At 43.2% G+C, this 18,598-nt stretch overlaps 1 protein-coding gene across 1 annotated transcript in view; it reads left to right on the top strand.

Moving 5' to 3' along the window:
* The window catches only part of LOC124777970 (putative inorganic phosphate cotransporter), a 95,425-nt gene extending 77,038 nt beyond the window's left edge, over nt 1-18,387 (top strand). Inside the window, exon 9 of the mRNA XM_047253535.1 lies at nt 18,212-18,387. Coding sequence (XP_047109491.1) covers nt 18,212-18,387 — 176 coding nt within the window. The remainder of the gene's footprint in view (nt 1-18,211) is intronic.
* Nucleotides 18,388-18,598: the final 211 nt, after the last annotated feature.

Genomic DNA, 18,598 nt, shown 5'->3' with positions numbered 1-18,598 from the left:
CGATGATAATTTATTTTTCCCAGCACACTCTGTAGCTGCTTCAAATTCTGCGGCGAAGGCAAGTCTTGTATGGCACGGAGGTGCTCTGGACTGGAATGTATGCCTTGGGCATTGAGTACATGGCCCAGATAGGGTAAGTCATGAGCAAAAAACACACATTTGTCCTTCCGCAAGCGAAGACCATTTTGTCGCAAGACCTGAAATAATGTTCTGAGATTGGCTAAATGTTCTTCTTCTGTCTTTCCGGAGATCACAATATCGCCCAGATAGTTTGCTGCAGTAGGGACCGACGCACAAACAGTTTGCAAATATTGCTGAAACAATGCAGGGGCGGATGCACACCCGAATGGCAGTCTTTTGAATCGGTACAAACCAAGATGCGTGTTAACCACCAAAACGCACTGGGATTCTTCGTCCACCGGTATTTGCAAGTATGCATCGGCTAGGTCCAACTTCGAAAAATATTTACCCGGGTACAGTTTGTCAAAAAGATCTTCCGGGAGGGGTAAAGGAAAAGCTGCAATCACTAGTTGTGGATTTACTGTGGCCTTGAAGTCTACACAAAGTCTCAATTTTCCGGAAGGTTTTGGCAAAATTACTAAGGGTGATGCCCAGAGAGAAGCCTGCACACGTTCAATTACACCTTGTGATTCCAAATCGTTTAATGTTCTTGCGACCTCATCACGCAATGCGTGGGCAACATTGCGCGCTCTGAAAAATTTCAGTTGCGCGTTTACTTTCGGTTCCAAATGTGCTTTATAGTTCTTAGCGCAACCAAGGCTCGGTGCAAAAATGTCTGCAAACTCTTCACATAGACGAGAAACACTGTCTGAAGGCACAGTCTAGTTCACTGATAGGACCTGATTGACTATAGACAAGTTAAACAACTGAAACAAATCGAAACCAAACAAGTTCACTGCAGAAGAAGAACGAAGGACGTACAATGACACAAGTTTTGTTTGTCCCTTGTATGTTGCAAGAAGGCTGCACTGTCCTAACACAGGGAGCACGTGACCTGAATATGTAGTTAGCTTAACATTTTTGGCATGCAACGGAGGTGTGCCCAGCTGTTTGTACGTGTCTTGATTGATCAGTGAAACTGCAGCTCCGGTATCGAGCTGGAATGGTGTCACTTTGCCGTCAATGTCCAAGTCCACAAAAAGTTTATTGTCCTGCTAACGACAAGAGCGACTGTCTCGTGCAACGTGAACTGACACTGGTACAATATCACTTGTGACATGACGGGATTTCCGTCGATGTCGACGCACACTATTTGTGGGACAAACACAGTCACTGTTAGAGAGAGTGGCACTGGGCGGAGTGGAATGAACTACATGAATTTCCATGGGCGAAGGTTCACGAGCCTGAGTATTCTGGGGTCGATTCCGATTCCGGCACGAAGCAAAGGGCCTGGAATGGTTGTGAGTGTCTGTTCTGAGCTTTTTCTGGCAAACACTTTGAACATGTCCTTTTTTATTACAGCCTGGCGTGAAGGGCAATTCTCACGCGAATGTCTAGTAGCACACCACGGGCATGATTTTAGCACTGCATTTGCTTGCTTGCGCGGCACACGTGGCTGAGGGCTTGACGGCAGCTGTGTGGACAGGCGCGAGGGCTGTTTACTGTTCTGTGCAGCGCGCCCGGTGGGCCAGTGAACCTGACACACGGGTGGCAAAGTTTGAAATGATTCCTGAGCAAAGTCAAGTGTGTCCTGCCGATCCAATATGCCCATCACTTGTTGTAGGGAGGGATTGACTAGTTTCAAAATTTGTTCCCTTCTACGGACATCAGAAAAGTTCTGTGCAATTGCATCACGTACCATAGTATCTGAATAAGGGAGGCCACATTCACACTCAAAAGCACAATCCCTAGTAAGGCCTTGCAAAGTTGCAACCCACTCCCTATTAGTCTGACCGGTCGTACGTTTTGTACGAAAGAAGGTATACCTTTTCGCAACTACATTGACTGATTCTTTGAAATATGCATCTAATGCAGACAAAATTTCGTCGTAGGACAGAGTTGCTACGTCGCGTCGGGGAAATAACTTCACTATCACACGGTATGTCTGGACGCCTACGGCGGAGAGGAGAAAAGGCTGCCGCTCATTACCTCGAATTCTGTAGGCGGCGGAATGGAATCCAACTTGGCGTGACCATTCCGTCCAGCTTTTCAGTGCCGCATCAAAAGGACGAAAAGTTGGTGCAACAGCGTGTTGTGGCTGCGGTAGCGGTGGAGCGGCGGCTGCCGCATCGTTTTGCTGTGCACGTTGAGCCTGGACGAGCTGTCCAAGGGCATCCAATAAGGCCTGCGTCTGCTGATTCTGCAAGCGATAAAATTCGGACAGTACATCTGGAGGTTGTGGCGAAGCCATGACACAAGTAAATTAGGGCAACAGCAAGACGAACGCAAAATCCTCGTCGTCAACTTTTATGGACTGGCAAGACAGCCAATCCACGAGGACGGGAGGCCAAAGGGCCCGCGTTTAAGCTCACACAGGCTGTCGTGAGGTCTGGAACAGGTCAAGGTCTTATAGTAGCAAAAATAGTACGTAGCTTCTGGAATACTTAACTTTAATCCGTAATTGGTGAACATCGGTCTGACGATACATGCATCACAAGATAAATAGCAAATGATAATGGCGCCTTGCTAGGTCGTAGCAAATGACGTAGCTGAAGGCTATGCTAACTATCGTCTCGGCAAATGAGAGCGTAATTTGTCAGTGAACCATCGCTAGCAAAGTCGGCTGTACAAATGGGGCGAGTGCTAGGACGTCTCTCTAGACCTGCCATGTGGCGGCGCTCGGTCTGCAATCACTGATAGTGGCGACAGGCGGGTCCGATGTATACTACCGGACCGCGGCCGATTTAAAGGCTACCACCTAGCAAGTGTGCTGTCTGGCGGTGACACCACAGGAATTATGTTCAAAGTTCCATTAGATTAATAACTTCAGCAGACAGCAGAATTGCGTTTTAAAAAATGTAGCACTGAATGTATTCGATCTCGCGACATCTTATCTACACTACTAGCTGACACGTAGCTGCAACAGCTCCAGAGCTCGACAACTATTCCTCCAGAACTTTTGGATTCCACAGCACTGTGAGATTATGCATATGGCCAGGTCTTGACTTCTGAGAGATAAACAGTTACAGCTTTTCTTTTGGACTGAACGACGTTTTCTACAAACAGACAGCGCAATAGAATAGCTCAAGTAGAAAGGAACACTTCCTATTTAAACTTCTGCATCCTACACTGTTGGCAGTTCTGTGTAGGTGGCAGTTACGTGATTTTATTTCGGTGATTACAAAATAGAGTCGAATGTATGCACTGGGTAGCCGAGGTAGCTAGTTCATGGTGATTCGGTCAACCAAGTAAATGAATTTACTGAACATGCTGCAAATTACTACAGGGAGCCAGTGTGTCAGAATTCTCATCCGGTGTGGCGCAACGGCGTTACGATAGAAAAATGAGGCGCAGAGAAGAGGATTTCGTGGTCTGTTGGACGGCGCCGACACGGTGGCTCAGCGTGTTCGGTCAGAGGGTTAGCTGCCCTCTGTAACAAAAAAAACTGAGTTAATAGATCAACAACGAACTTAAAAGGGTGTCTTACGACGTCCGCCCCGAGCAGATGCAACGAACAAAAACGAACAAAATGAGATTAAAAAAAAAAAGACGGATGGTAGGTTGTTATCCCCATGGTCTGGGTTCGATTCCCACTTCTATCAATGATTTTAGATAGGGAGAGACAGGTTCCATTCTCTCCTGGCTACACCAAGTGAAGAACATATAATGGCAGTGTGGTCTGAAAATTCACATTAAAGATGATATTCCTTCTCTACCAAGTAGACGGTAGGTTGAACCACAATAAAGTCTGGAGTGGCGACATGTAGAAACTCTATCACCAGTAACGTTTCTTACACTAGTTATTTATTTCAAGTGACGAAACAAACGCTATGTATGGTCACAGGACATTTATTACATCTTTTATCTGAACTTCTGTATGTCGATAAAATTGGTTCTGAACTGCGAATGCAACTCAGACCGCCCCTAACGCGGAATTTGATCCCTTCGTGACAATACAGCTCGGCTACAATTTGTTGTTTGTTCAAAACTGCAGATTCCTCAACATCTCCACAATGGGATCGAATCCTGGCCCGACACTAAAGATTTAATTATGCATTATCAAGCTCTAGCATGAGAACACCTATCTGCTGGTGGATAATTATTTTAATTTTTAATGTATTTTCATTCGTTGTCAACACTAACGATATCTGACGTTTTTAACTCCCAGTGAGACACAGAATTGTTTGCAAGATGACTGTAAGTTCAAGATGTTATTCTGAGCAGCTGGTGGAGAAAAATTCGGTAGCTGACGTCTCTTTGTGTGGGGCTCTATTCCCAGTGAGCGCTGAACTCTTCGTCATATTATTTCTAGTTCAAACATGCTCACATGTCACTGCTGGTGCAACAAACCCATATTTATCGTTCGTTTTCTCTAGAATATAACAACGATAGGTGCCGGGTTGGTGCCTGGGAAGGAAAAAATTAATGTTTTGTCTCGTCATTTCAGTTAAAACATCTAGCTACTGCCGCGAAAATCCGGTATGTCACATTTGACTGTGCTTAGATAGCAATCCGATTAGATTCTGGGTTCGAATCCGTGTCCAACACAAAGCTTTACCTCACGGCATTTCAAGTAAGTTACTTGTGAAGAAGCAATATTTAACATCTCTCGTAGTTCGTTAACAGGGACAATACATGCTGGGTAGGAATTCCCGTCTGTTAAAAATGTTTGCGTTATGCAATTTAAAGTTGATATTTGCTAACTGATACTGTCTAAAATCGAGATATATCACTCTCTGTATGCCTAATCAGGAATGACAGCTTCCGTCAGTCACGAAATCTTTGCTTAGTCTGCATGAACTGGGTTTGAATAAATATACGGAATAAGACGGTTCGTCGTTTCGTTTGAAGTTCATACATATTCTCAACTAGCTGCTCGTGAATAACTTAAATTTTTAATGTCATTTTATGTTAAATAATAAGTACAGTATGTTACTTTGAAGAGGAAATCATGAATACGACTAACTTACTACGTGCATTACCAATCTGACGTAATAATGAGAGTGGTAACATTTCAGGTATGTCATTTATTGTAATAAATGTGAGCTTACAAGCCTTAAGGACAGTCTTATCTGTGATAAGGTGTTCCCTGATATTTGTAGTATCGTGGTATTACTTTACATCTTGAGTTATTGCGATACAGAGCAGTGTTTTCTAGTGGTGAATTGTTGGAACCATTTTCAATAGTCAAACAACTGTACCAAGGAGCGATTAGAATGGCTCTGAGCACTATGCGACTTAACTTCTGACGTCATCAGTCGCCTAGAACTTAGAACTAATTAAACCTAACAAACCTAAGGACACCACACACATCCATGCCCGAGGCAGGATTCGAACCTGCGACCGTAGCGGTCGCTCGGCTCCAGACTGTAGCGCCTAGAACCGCACGGCCACTCCGCCCGGCCAAGGAGCGATTAGAGGACCTGCTAGACAGCTGCGTTATGCCGCTTGCATGCGAATCAGGCGAAACGCAATTCAGGTCGTTCGGATACTTTTGAGCACGACTGTACATCTCGAGGTGAAAACGTACGAAAATGCACAACTGCCCTTTTGCGAACTTCTGTTTTATTTTCGCATCAATACTGTTGTGAACCCACCATCTGGTATCAATGCATTACATTATCATCCATTATATATAATCATTTTGATAGTACACTTGATATTATAGATGAGTAGGAGATTAGTTACAATAAGCTTATGCTGCAAGAGAATTCGTTTGTATTTTTCAATATGTGGTCTGTTGTCGGTTTGAAGGCCTTCCATTACATCGGCAACGTAGTGCAACTCCACCGAGGGCTGTCTGGAGTAGGGTGGAGATAGCAATGTGAAAGTTGCGAGCTGTCGAAGACGATCTTCATATTCCTAATGCGATTAGGACATCGTATACTCTTGACGACGTTTAGCACCTGTGCGGTCAGTCATTCAATTTCAGAATTCATGTTGAGTAATCCTGCTAAATTCCCATAAAATTGTCTTTTTATAGTGATGAATAATACGGATAGTCGTCTCGTTCATGTGCCGTCTACAACGCAAATTTAATGTTACTGTCCTAGGAACTATCCTGCAATACGTTTTGTATTTCATAATCGGAACTATCTGCATTAACCGTCATCAGAGCAATGTCAGGGAACAGTATGCAGCAGTGCCTTGGTACCTACTTGGGGACCTGCTTGAGTCGTGTTCTAAGGAAAGGGTAGTTGCTGGTTCACATTATATTACACTAGCGAGGAGTACCGACTTTTCCTTTTCTCTGCAAACATGCAGAACTAAATTTAGTAACTAAATACTAAGAATATAGTTGCATTGTGCCAACTCAAAGATCAATAGATATGGATATAGATATAGATTTTTATTTTTAAAGCCATTCTCGTTCTGCGTTGGATTAAACGTCATTCATTATTTGCTTCTTCTGGTTACGATTATTATTGTCATTCTCTCACTTTCAAGAGTTTTCAGATCCCTATTTAGTATTGGTGCACATGAAGAGCGGCTATGAAAGAAGGGAATACTGAATGTTACGTCATGCAGAATACACTCATTTACTTCGGCTCCTCGTGATCAACGCTACAGGAGAAGTGAGATACATAAAGTTGACAGTGTGAGGACAGACATGCTGGCACAACTCTGCAACTACACAGTGTTACCAGATAAAATGGTGCTGCAGAATCGAAAGTGTAGTACGGATTTTGCCATAGTAGCAGACAGCTGCTAATTTCGGACCATGACCGTGGATTACACTTCGGTTAGTGCTGGTTAGAGTGCTGCAACTGTAAATGGAAGGCTTTGTTCGATAGTCTTGTGCTGAAGCTGTCTGAATAAATTATGCCATTGGATAAAAAGCGGATTAGTTTTGAGACCTAACCCACGAGGGGGTAAGGCACAGTGGTCTGCTTCAGGAATTCCAAGCAATAAAACCCAAAAAACAACCCAGGAAGGGTTCGAACAGCTACTTTCATGCAGAGACATGCATTTGGAATCTGTTCATCGTTACGGTGTCAAACAAGAGGGTAACATCACTGAAACAATGATAAGGCTACTTTGTAAATAATAGAGCACACATATTTCAAGGAGGAAACGTATGAAGGCGCAGACTTCCTCGTTATCAATATGTGCGGCATATCTTTCGTGTTAACGAAAGTAATATCCCGCTTTACCTCTTCTTACGTCTCAAATGAAATGAATGCCACGAGGAATCGAAAATTTTTTGACTGCGTCTCTTCTTGCTTCCATCCTTACCAACATATTTCTTCATTCTCGTCGTAATCATCACATTCTATGTGTATGCCGCAAAAGATTGCACGTGGACAAATTCGACATAGGGGTGCAAAGCGTTTGGTATCTTACAATATTCAATTCGAATAAGCTTCGGATGTATTTTTACTTCGTTTGTATTTTTAGATGATTATGAACGTTACGGAAAATTATCTCACATGCTTTATGTTGAATGAGAAACATTGAATGACCCGTTTTGCTTTCCCTACGTTGAAATGATATAATGTCGGCGTCAACAGCCTTCTTCCACGCCGGAAGCTGAAACTTGTATCATTCTGGATTAATGATAATTGAATGTCTCAAATGTATACATAGCCCACAAGGCGACGTCAGAAACCATCAGGGGAGAACGCCACATAAAAACCAAACTTGCACGCGCGTCTCCACTCTGAGGAACCGTATCGGAGAATCACGGCAAGCATTTAGCTAAGTTCACTTGACATTCGTTTTCCACATCGAAGACTCGTACGATATAACCCACTGTAAGATGAGACACTTAGAAAGTATATTTAATTTCTGGACTCCAAGAACGGCGTTCTTCACATAAGTAACACCTGTTTGTGTGTTTTAAGGTTGCGTTTTGAGGCTCAGGCAAAATCGCAGTGACTATAGTCCGTCTGTTGCCGCCAGTGTGTCGTTAGCTCAGAGGTTATTCGTCGTATTGTGGCTTTTTTAACGCGGGGCATTCTGAATCGGAATACTCCCCTTTCATTATTAGTTCCGGGACGTGACTATTTTTCTCGGACAAAGACCAATGCTGTGAAATGGATTCGCGGACATGCCATTCACTACCTATTTGGACAAACTGTAGACTCTGTACTCGAGTTTTGGACATACCTCAACGAGCGTCATTATGCCGTTGTCCATCACCCAAAATATACACAATTTTTCTCGAACTTCCTTGGGAATGCTTTCACGACCCGCCTCGCAGCTGGAATGTGTTAAGCCAAGAGTGAAGAACGTTTCCTGTTTGAACCAATGAACATTTCTGAACTATTGAACGGAATACATCAATTTCGAGAAGACGTGACTCAACATATTACCAGCGGGGCGCAGCAGGCGTCTGATCAATCACACAACAAAAATAAACAAAAAAAAAAAGAAAATAAAAAGAAAATTCAGAAAAAGGAAGATTTTGTTTTGTTTGTAAGGATAGCCCTAAGCTTGAATTCCCATATTTCCCATGATATATAGGCAGCTCTCTGGGGTAGGTTTAGTCAGGAGCCAACGCCTGAAGTGGACCAGATTTTTTATTTTTTTTTGTTATAGTATGAAAAGTGGCGGTGGCACTTAGTTTCTTTTTTTAGCGCCATTTTCCTAAGGGGCTTTAAAATAAGAGAGAAACAAGAGATAATCGTCAAAAAAAAGTAAAAGAGAAAAAGCAAAATTGAAAAAAAAGAGGTTCCCTTGTGCGTTGCGGTGCTCGTACTATATGACATGGCAGTTCCAATCTCGGTGGAAGCCGCTGACTACAACCTTTTATTTTCCATTTTAATTAATGGACTTGCAAACTGCTAGTAAAAATTCCTTATCCGAAATCTGAAGAATGCCTTTAAACATCAATCTTCGTCCGATTTCGACTTAGTAAATTAAGTTAATATCATGGACGTCTGCTTTGCAAATGCCAAGGTGCTTCACTGTAAAATAGCTCCTGAAAAGATTCAAACCGACTGTCAACGATATAAATTTGAGCTTTGTTCGTCATATAGGTCTAACATGTCACGAGGTTGTTTATGAAGTGCACATGTTGATTAATATAGTTCCCTTCTTCTAAATTTTTGCAATAGCATTTAACTGTAGACGTTTTCTAACACTGGCGTTAGCAATTCCTTTCCGTTCTCTGAAACCTCCAAAACGACAAATTTTTCTGGTTTAAATCTGATGACCTTAACTATCACTTCCGATCAACATTAAATACTTCATGAATCCATACATGGAACTCCAAATGTGCAGTGTTCCTGCACTGCTACAGAGCATGCATTGCAAAGTATTCACACAGTTTATCGCGTAGACTTACCATAAGGAATGAAACAAGAACTGTAGTTTACTTTACACCACAGACGCTGACTCTGGCTTGACGAAAACATCCGAACATTGACCAAAAGTTGCACAAATAATTGAATTTGAAAGGAAAAGAAACGAGGTATGAAGCATTTATAAATTCATCGAATGTAGCGAGGTGGTTTAATTTCGTCCCAGTCTATAAAATCAATTTCGGGCCATACTCAGCTCTTGCCGATCAATGTAATATAATACCCGCCTATCAATCAGGGCGTCTGTCTCCGTTACTTTTGAGCGTGAATGGAAATTGTAGAAATTTTCTGTGGAGCAACATTTAATAATAAAGCGTTTTAAATCATCAAAAGCGATGAGCGGTAGCAGGCGTTTTCGATAAAGAACGGGGGAGTGCAGCGCCGCTGCTGTCGCCACGGCCACTAGCCATCCAGTGGATCCCGGAGCTTTGGCGCATACGGCGTCCAGAGGGGGACAGTCTGCAGGCAATCTGCCGCAAAATAGTTACTGGATAAAATTTTGATATCGGTGTGTCTGAAAGCGAAATACATTGAATCTGCGCTACCATTACATTCACGTCTCCAGCATTCAGACAGAAGAGGCTATAAAAAAACTTTACGCCAGGTGTTCTCGATCCATTGACATAATGAACAGAAACAACTCACGCTACCGCTAGACCACAGGCGTAATCAGCCTAGGCTTTCTCTGTCATGGGACAAGTTTTCCTCCAGGAAGTGCCGCAGTCTACAGTATTTCCAGATTGTGCAGATAACCGGACTTAGAGAATTAGCGAGTTGGCCAGTTATTTTGTCCCATGTCGCGATCGGCGCGGATTTAGCCTCTGAAGCGGCCGGCCGCCGGTCGAGTTTTATGTCAAAGAGTGACACACAAGAAACTTAAGTTTGTCTTTATAACTGAATATCCAGTCCTTCAATCCAGCGCACTGCATCTGGAGTTGCTAGCAGGAAGTCCTCTTTGGCGCTGTGATAGGCTCGAATCCTGCATTCACTGACAATGTGGTGAACAGTCTGGTATGGAGCCCCGCAGTCACAAGCTGGATCAGGCAGCTTCTTCCACTTAAAGAAAGCATCCCTGCATCGCCCATGGCTGGTACGGATTCTGTTGAGAGTAGTCCAGGTCTTGCGTGGTAAGTCGAATCCACTTGGAAGTTTAGCACCTGAGAAGAAGTTATGCAGGTGCACATCTGTCACTGCTTCCCACCGATCTTTCCATTCTTCAAGAGATTTGAAATTCTTAGCAACCATGTCAGCAGCATCGCACAGAGTTTGATGGCGTGATTTCAGTCTCTTGTGATTTAAAAGTGGCAGGTCGCTATGCATGGGTAGGTTAGAATTCCTGGAGATCTTGTGGAATTCTCTCATAAGGGCAGTACATCTGCGTGGATCAGCAGGCATTATACCGGTTAACAGTGGAAGCCAATAAACTGGAGTAGATCTGATTGCGCCAGATATTATGCGCATTGTCGTATTTAGCTGGGTATCAACAAGCCTTGTATGATGACTGTTCATCCAAACAGGTGCACAATACTCAGCACTTGAGTACACCAAGCACAGAGCTGAAGATCGCAGGGTGGTTGCTGAAGATCCCCATGTAGTTCCACATAGCTTATGGAGGATGTTGTTTCGAGTCCTCAGCTTTTGAGCTAAGTTAAGAAGGTGTTGTTTGAAGCATAGTGTACGATCCAGGATGACACCAAGATATTTTGGGTTCCAATTATGACGAAGAATTCTGCCTCTGAAACTTACTTCCAGTTTTACGTTCGCCAACCGGTTATTTAGATGGAAGCAACACACTTCTGTTTTACTCACACTGGGTTGGAGTCTCCAGATTTTGAAGTAATTATCTAATTCTGTTGTCTTCATTTCCTGGTGTTTTACGGCTAGAGCCAGGTCATCGGCATAGCAGTATTTTCTGGACGAAGTGTCAGGTAGATCAGATAGATATAGGTCGAACAGTAAGGGTGAGAGAACTGATCCTTGGGGCAATCCGTTGTTCAGCTTCCTCTCCTTACTTATGTTGCTTCCACTGATTACCTGGAACTTTAGATCACTTAGCATGCTGTTAATCAGTCGAGCCATTGTTCTGCAGGGTATGATGCGGAGAAATTTGTAGATAAGGCCTTCTCTCCACATAGTGTCGAAGGCGGCAGTTAGATCAACAAATGCCACAGATGTTTTCTGCTTCATTTGGTATCCTGACTCTATGAAGGATGTGAGAGACAATACTTGGTCGCAGCAGCTACGCCCTGGTCTGAAGCCTGCCTGATCAACTGGAACGTTCTCCAAGATACCGCTACTTATTCTGTTATATATTAGCCTTTCAAAAAGCTTGTAGAAGCAGCTGAGTAGGGAAATGGGGCGATAGTTTTCTAGCTTGTTGCTGGGTTTGCCAGGTTTCAGAACAGATATTATCTTCGCCTTTTTAAACTCTGATGGAAGTTGACCAGTCAGCAGGATGTCAGTGAAGAATTCTGCCAGCCATTTCTTAGCTTTTCCTCTCATATGGATCAGGAATTCTGGATGGATACCGTCGAATCCAGGTGCCTTAAGAGGTTTGAGGTCCTTCAGTCCAGAGTCAATGTCTGAAACTGTGAAGGGATGGGTATACTCATTTGAGGGAGATGCCTTCTTTTTCATTTCACGAAGCTGTCGTCTGATATGCCTGTATGTTTCTTGTCAGGAGGTACTCTTGACATAGTAATGATATGGGAAGCAATTCGGTCTGGTGTTACTTCGGAATTTTTTCTGCATGCTGGTGCACTTCCTCCCAGTTTTCTCAGGAGACTCCATGCTTTCCTGCTCGAGTGGGTAAAGTCCATATTTTCGACTGTTTCTGCCCATTTCTGCCTCCGAGACATGTCCAAGTTGGACAATAGTTCAGTAGCTATCTCTGGGTCACCACTTTGCTGGAAGTGTTGGTACAGTGTTTCACTTTCATCATCCATGCCAGATAGTCTGGCTGCCTGTAATCACTGTTGCTCAATTATCACCACCCAGGAGGCACGTGTAGGGTATTTTAAGGTTAAACCTACGGACGTGAGCAACGCTACCTCCCATAGTTTTTTGGAATAAACTAATATTTAAAAACAGAATCGACACCGTTTTTTGTACTTACTTACAGTTAATACACAGGCATGTGTTCTACGAATAAATAAGGAATGGATGAGATTATACAAGTGAGCTTATATGTAGTACTACTTCCACATATTTTGCGTTCTTCTTTTCCTTCTTCTGCCTTATAACCTGTTTCGGTCTCACCATCTCCTCATATTTTCCGTTCATCTGTGTAATTTTCAAAAATCCAATATCATGGTAAAATAACTCAAAGGCAAGCAAAACAATAACGAGAAAAATGTTCATAACTTTATGCATCCAAAGTTTGATGTATGAGTAAGTATGTATTTCTATAAGCTTAGCTGTGCCTCGTTTAACGATATTAGAAAACTATTACAAAGGGGAGCGTGCTAATATGACCCTTGCTGAAGATTTCAATGAAATTTTATGGAAAGAAAGGAATGTGAACATTGGGTAACGGGACAGAATCTGTATTGCATGGCTGTTAAAGCCACCGAATTTAGTCCATTAGAAACCTTTTTCTATTTTATTCGTTGTCATTCAATTTCAAAACAAAGATCATATCACTACTGCTGATACATCTTTCAAGAGTGCTCGAAAGTACGTTTTTCTATTGCAGAAATATAGTACAGAAAAAGTGTACAACACAAGTCGCATTGCAAGATACTCGCGCAGCTGCGTACTCGCAGTGGTCTGAGATCCTGTTATAACGTCTCTCGCAACCTTAGTCTGAGGAGTAAAAAGTTGGGTTTTGTACTGTTCATTACTCTGTCACGCGAATATTATTAGAAAAAGTATAAATGATTATTTCTTTTGAATATTTTCTTTGAACCAAATTCGTTATTATTTCTTTTTTTAACATTTTTCTGGGCGTCTAGTTTAGTATCACTACTAGTCGCTAGCTTCGGCCATTATTCTCGCACGTGGAGCAAAGGGAGGACAAATGTGTACGTCTGCAGCTCTAAGCATTCAAGTGTAGCGGATCTGTGTGTCTTATGCTCCGCAATATGGCGAGAGTCAATCTGTAGTGGACATATCTTAGACTACTGTTCGATTACGTTGTCAAGTATTTGTTGGAAGAGTTTTGAAGTTAGCTTTCCTGACTTCTTGTTGATGTTAAATAGGGATACGTTGTGAGGTGATCTCAACACACAGTGTTTGTTTGGATAAATCGGGTGCATGCCCTATTCTATCTTACAACATACTAACCAACGGTCTTAGATGTCGTGGCTCATCTTAGTACAGTCGGCGTCTAACCTTTTTGTGCCATTAAGCTTTGCTTAAAGACATATCAAATTACTGGCATACGGAAGGAGATGTGGCATAGGTGACGTGAGCTAGCACTGTGACTACAACTGGCTTTTGGTACGGTACGTATGAAGCGGTGTTTAAATTAAGTTGCAGGTTAATGCCGCTCCTATTCGTTTCCCGCAACTGCATTTGACAGTGATAAGTGTTTGAGAACCTTACAGACTGCATTAGTGGGCTATTCAATTTTAAATTTTGGACAAGGAAAAGCAGGGATCATACACCTCTGAGAGAATGATAGGTTATTGCAGGACCGAGCCAGTATCGCAAGGCCGGGCCAGTATTCCGGAATTCTACACTGTTATATACAGGGTGATTTCTTCCACCGTGTACAAACTCTAGGGATTGATCGATGAGAGGATTCGGAACAAGAAATGTTTAGCGAATTTATGTGTGGAAATGCTAAAGACCATTTATTCAATCATACATCGTTACAGAGACTGCGTGTAATACGCTTTACACTTTGCAGCCACAGTTACAGCATGTGTTGAAAATAGTTTCCATGTGCCTCAACGAATGCTTGTTTGCGCCGTAGCCTGTTCTGTCTCACACGTTCACATCGGCCAGGCTGTAATCGAACAGTGTCAACGGTAGTATGAATACGCTGCTCCAGTGTCTCCAAATCTGGAATGGGCTCTGCATACACGATGCTTTTCAGATGGCCCCATAGCCAGAAATCGCACAGACTGATAACCGGTGAACGAGCAGGCCATGCAACTGGACCCCCTCGTCCGATGCATCAGTAAGGGAAGATACGATTGAGGTGCGTCCGAACGTTTACGGCGAAGTGTGCTGGAGCAGCATCACAGCATAATGTAGCAGACACATAACCCTTCGAGTCATCAGTGGGACTTCTTACAGCAGGGGAGGCAAAGTCACTCACAAGAAATGCCGACAGTTCCGGCCTGTTAGGCGAGATGGAAGGAAGACTGTTCCCAAAATACGGTTGCCAGTTATCCCGGCCCACACATTCCGGCTGCACCTATGCTGGTAATTCGCTGTCACCATTCCATGGGGGGTCTGCATATTATCCTACAAACATTGCTGCCCGCCGCACTTACCGAGCGAGTTGACGCAGTGGTTAGACACTGGATTCGCATTCGGGAGGACGACGGTTCAATCCCGCGTCCGGCCATCCTGATTTAGGTTTTCCGTGATTTCCCTAAATCACTCCAGGCAAATGCCGGGATGGTTCCTTTGAAAGGGCACGGCCGACTTCCTTACCCATCCTTCCCTAATCCGATGAGACCGATGACCTCGCTATCTGGTCTCCTTCCCCAAACAACCCAACCCCAACCCCGCCGCACTTCGTCATTTGCCTTTCTGTAAAGAAACACCACATCGACAAGCTCTCAATTCGAGTAAAAAACCACTGTGTACAACGCTGTATCACATCCACTACAAGATAAGTCAGCAAGAGAAGTGCATCGTACACAACATTACCAATTATTGCGGAAGGAGAGGGTGCAATGGCATGACGTATGAGGAACTGTGCCACCCTCTAGGAGGAAACCAGGAATGCTGTATCTGTGGCTGCATCGTAAAACGCGTAATAGACCGCAGTCTCGGTAACAAAGTGTAACTGAATAAACGATCTCTAGCATGGAAACCATGCATTTCCAGACATAAGTTCATTAGACTTTTATGTTCCGTATCCTATCGTCGATCAGTTCCCAGAGTTTGTACACGGTGGAAAACCTCATGTAGTATAGCCCAGGTGGTCATAGCTGGATTGTGACCTCACACAGCCATGGCCTGTACCTCAATCTCGGATCATATGTCGGGAATTTACACTATTATAAATATCGCTACAGGTTTATGAGCTGCACTGAGACATAGAGCTGCACCAGTATGAATCGGTTACCATGTTCAATCGCCATCTTGTATTCCAGGTCGGCCATCTTGGATTCTGACATTATCGACTGGTGCTTGCATTCCAAGTGTGGGAATGTGACATCATATAGCCTGTCCGAATACTCCTTCCATATTAAACGCACTAACACAATTGGGGTTTTTAATTTTTAATTTCCTGCCAGAATTTGAATTTACTGCCAGTTTATCATAGGGCAATTAACCTTTGTTAGGGGAGGGAGGGCTATGGTGGGTGGGGAAATCCCAAGACTCATTGTTAACATCATCAATGAAATTATCAGTTGTACACATACTGCCTGAATGCTCAAAACATGTCTAGTGGCAGTAAGTGTAGATTGTGATAAACTCCGTTTTCCTTAAGAAAGTGAGATAGGTATGTTAATTTACTCGTTTTATCACATGTTGGCTCTGGTTACTTAAAAGTTGAATATTAACAGAGAGCAAAGCACGGCGTGAATTAGGTCGGAGTAGTGTTGAATTTCACTGTGTTCTGGAGCTGCATGACTCGGTGGGTTCTTGTCAGTCACAAGACGAACAGGGAGTTTATCCTGCAGAGCAATCAAGCCCGGTAAGTGACTCACATGACGATAACGTAGCGAATAACAGCCAGTTTGCGAATAAACTCAGTTCAGCGAGCAGCAGTATTCGATAGAAACGGCTGACGTCAGACCACAACAGACGAGTCAGTAGTAATGATCCATAATTCGGAAGAGAGACGAGGATCAAACCAGGGTGCACAAGAGATTGATCCAATACGTTCCAGAGCAGTGTCACGAGAGTTAGTAAGTCAGGAGATAATGAATTGAACATAACTGTATTTTTAAAAGCAATGAGGAAAGAAAATAGAGAGGTAGGTCAGATGATCGGACAGGAAATTAGACATGAGAAAAGAACATACGGTCGTGGGGGAGAGTTTACGTAACGAAATTCGAGAGACACGGAGCGAGACTAAGGAATTTATTAAATTGGCATAGGTTTCTCAGAAAAGGCTGTTAAAGCGATAGACAAAGCGGAGGAAGCAAAAAGGGTGGCAATGAGGCGATAACAGCAAGTAAAACAACCGACAAGAATAGTAGTAAGGCCATATCTGAAAGGCACCAAACAGCCGAGCACACTGAGCAACATATCAGTGTAAGGTTAGAAGAAGCTGCGAACTTCCTTGCGAACGAAATGTGGTGCAGAATGAACAGTACGTTTCAAGTACTAAGAGCGGGATTACATTCTACAAATCCGGCACCACTAGCAGAATCAGAGGAAATGCGTGCACTAGTAACGTATAAAAAGCAACAAGAGAAAATCGATTCGAAGATAAAGAAGACGATAAAAGAAGCGTTCATGAAGTAGATCCAACAGCATGGAAAAATAGGACGGTTAATGCGGGCGAAGTATTGAACGATTCATGCAACTGCATACCACTGAGTAGGAGTCATGATTAGACTATCAGTGATATTAGGCAGTAAGACCTGCAAAAGGTAGAGGCGAGCGTCTGGCCGAATGTGACAGCAGAAACACCGTTCGATTTCAAACATTTTCTGCCGGTCAGAAATTCCCAGAAGTACAAGGACGAGGGGAATTCACTTCACCCGGAAACGTGGATATCCCTGTTTAACTTAGTGTTTGGCGGCTATGATATAAACTTTATTGTTATCTTTAGAAAACATGTACAAGAAAAATCAGTTTCTGGACGATATAAGCAGACCAGGGGAGATACACGAAAATTCCGTCTCACTACCTACAAGTATTAGCAGGGAGATGCGACATCGATATTAGTATTTTCCAATACACGCTGTACAAACTGCGTTTGATATGAGTCATCGCTGCAGTCGTGAATACCAAGGACACTTTAGCGGACTGCTACGTCATCAATGTACGACACTTGCGACAGAAACTGACGTTTAGGTAAGGGACACCATTCGTCGAATACATCAGGAGGAGCAGGCTTTGGAACGAAAAGGCCAAATAATGGTGACTGGAACGAAGGAAGGAGAAATACTGACAGACGTCGAAACAGAGGATGGTACGTGAAAAGAAATTACGACAAAGTACCACAAAGTGACAGATGACACAATTCGGAAAATACTAACAATGGAAAACGTGTCGGAGCTAATGACCGTGGTGGTGAAGTCTCATCTATGTGGCCACAGCTCTCCTAGGCATTGACGTTCGGAAAGTGAGGTGGAGACAAATGTAAGGCCCCCGTCATCAATCAGACCTAGCCTCATAAATGTTATTCAATATGACGACATCTGAGAAGCCTTACTTAACGAAAGGAAACTAGAACGGCAGGGGACATCCATCTGGTACTAAGGTGGCCGTAGGTGACGGGGAAACATTCGGAATTATGGATAGTGAAAGCAAGATTTCGGCTATAGAGAAATGACGTTGGACAGATGTAAGAAGAATCATAGTTGACTGGGGCTATCAATAATCAAAATCAAGATTAAGTTGCAGTTGCAGTTGCAGGTGTAGGAAAAACCATTGAGGTGGACAGATGAGACATGAATTAATGTCTCAGGGATACTTGTTAACAGTGAACATTTTGGTACTTCCAAGTACTGAGTCTATAATAGGTATGGACGTGCTGAATGATTATGGTGCCTTATTAGACCTGGAAAAAGGTGAAGTAATCATGCAAAAAGCAAAAGATGCGTCACCAAACACCTCATATGCAGATACTGGGGAACTGTTTACGACTCTATGTGTATGATGTAAAGAGGGAGATCGAGAATACAATGGGGAGGAAGATGATGATGCTGAGCAAAGAGACAAGGAAGTGGAATGGAGAAGGGCAATCGAAGTAGCCATCCAAGAATGTGGGAGCAGAAGACAGAGAATTACACAGACTCCTAAAGGAAACCGTGATATTTTCCTGATGAAAGGAGATGCAGTCGACAACTTCAAATTGAGAGAATGCAAGA

The sequence above is a fragment of the Schistocerca piceifrons genome, chromosome 1 (assembly GCF_021461385.2).
Source record: "Schistocerca piceifrons isolate TAMUIC-IGC-003096 chromosome 1, iqSchPice1.1, whole genome shotgun sequence".
Lineage (NCBI taxonomy): Eukaryota > Metazoa > Arthropoda > Insecta > Orthoptera > Acrididae > Schistocerca > Schistocerca piceifrons.
Note: the sequence above shows the minus strand (reverse complement) of the source record. Positions and strands in the feature narration are given on the sequence as shown.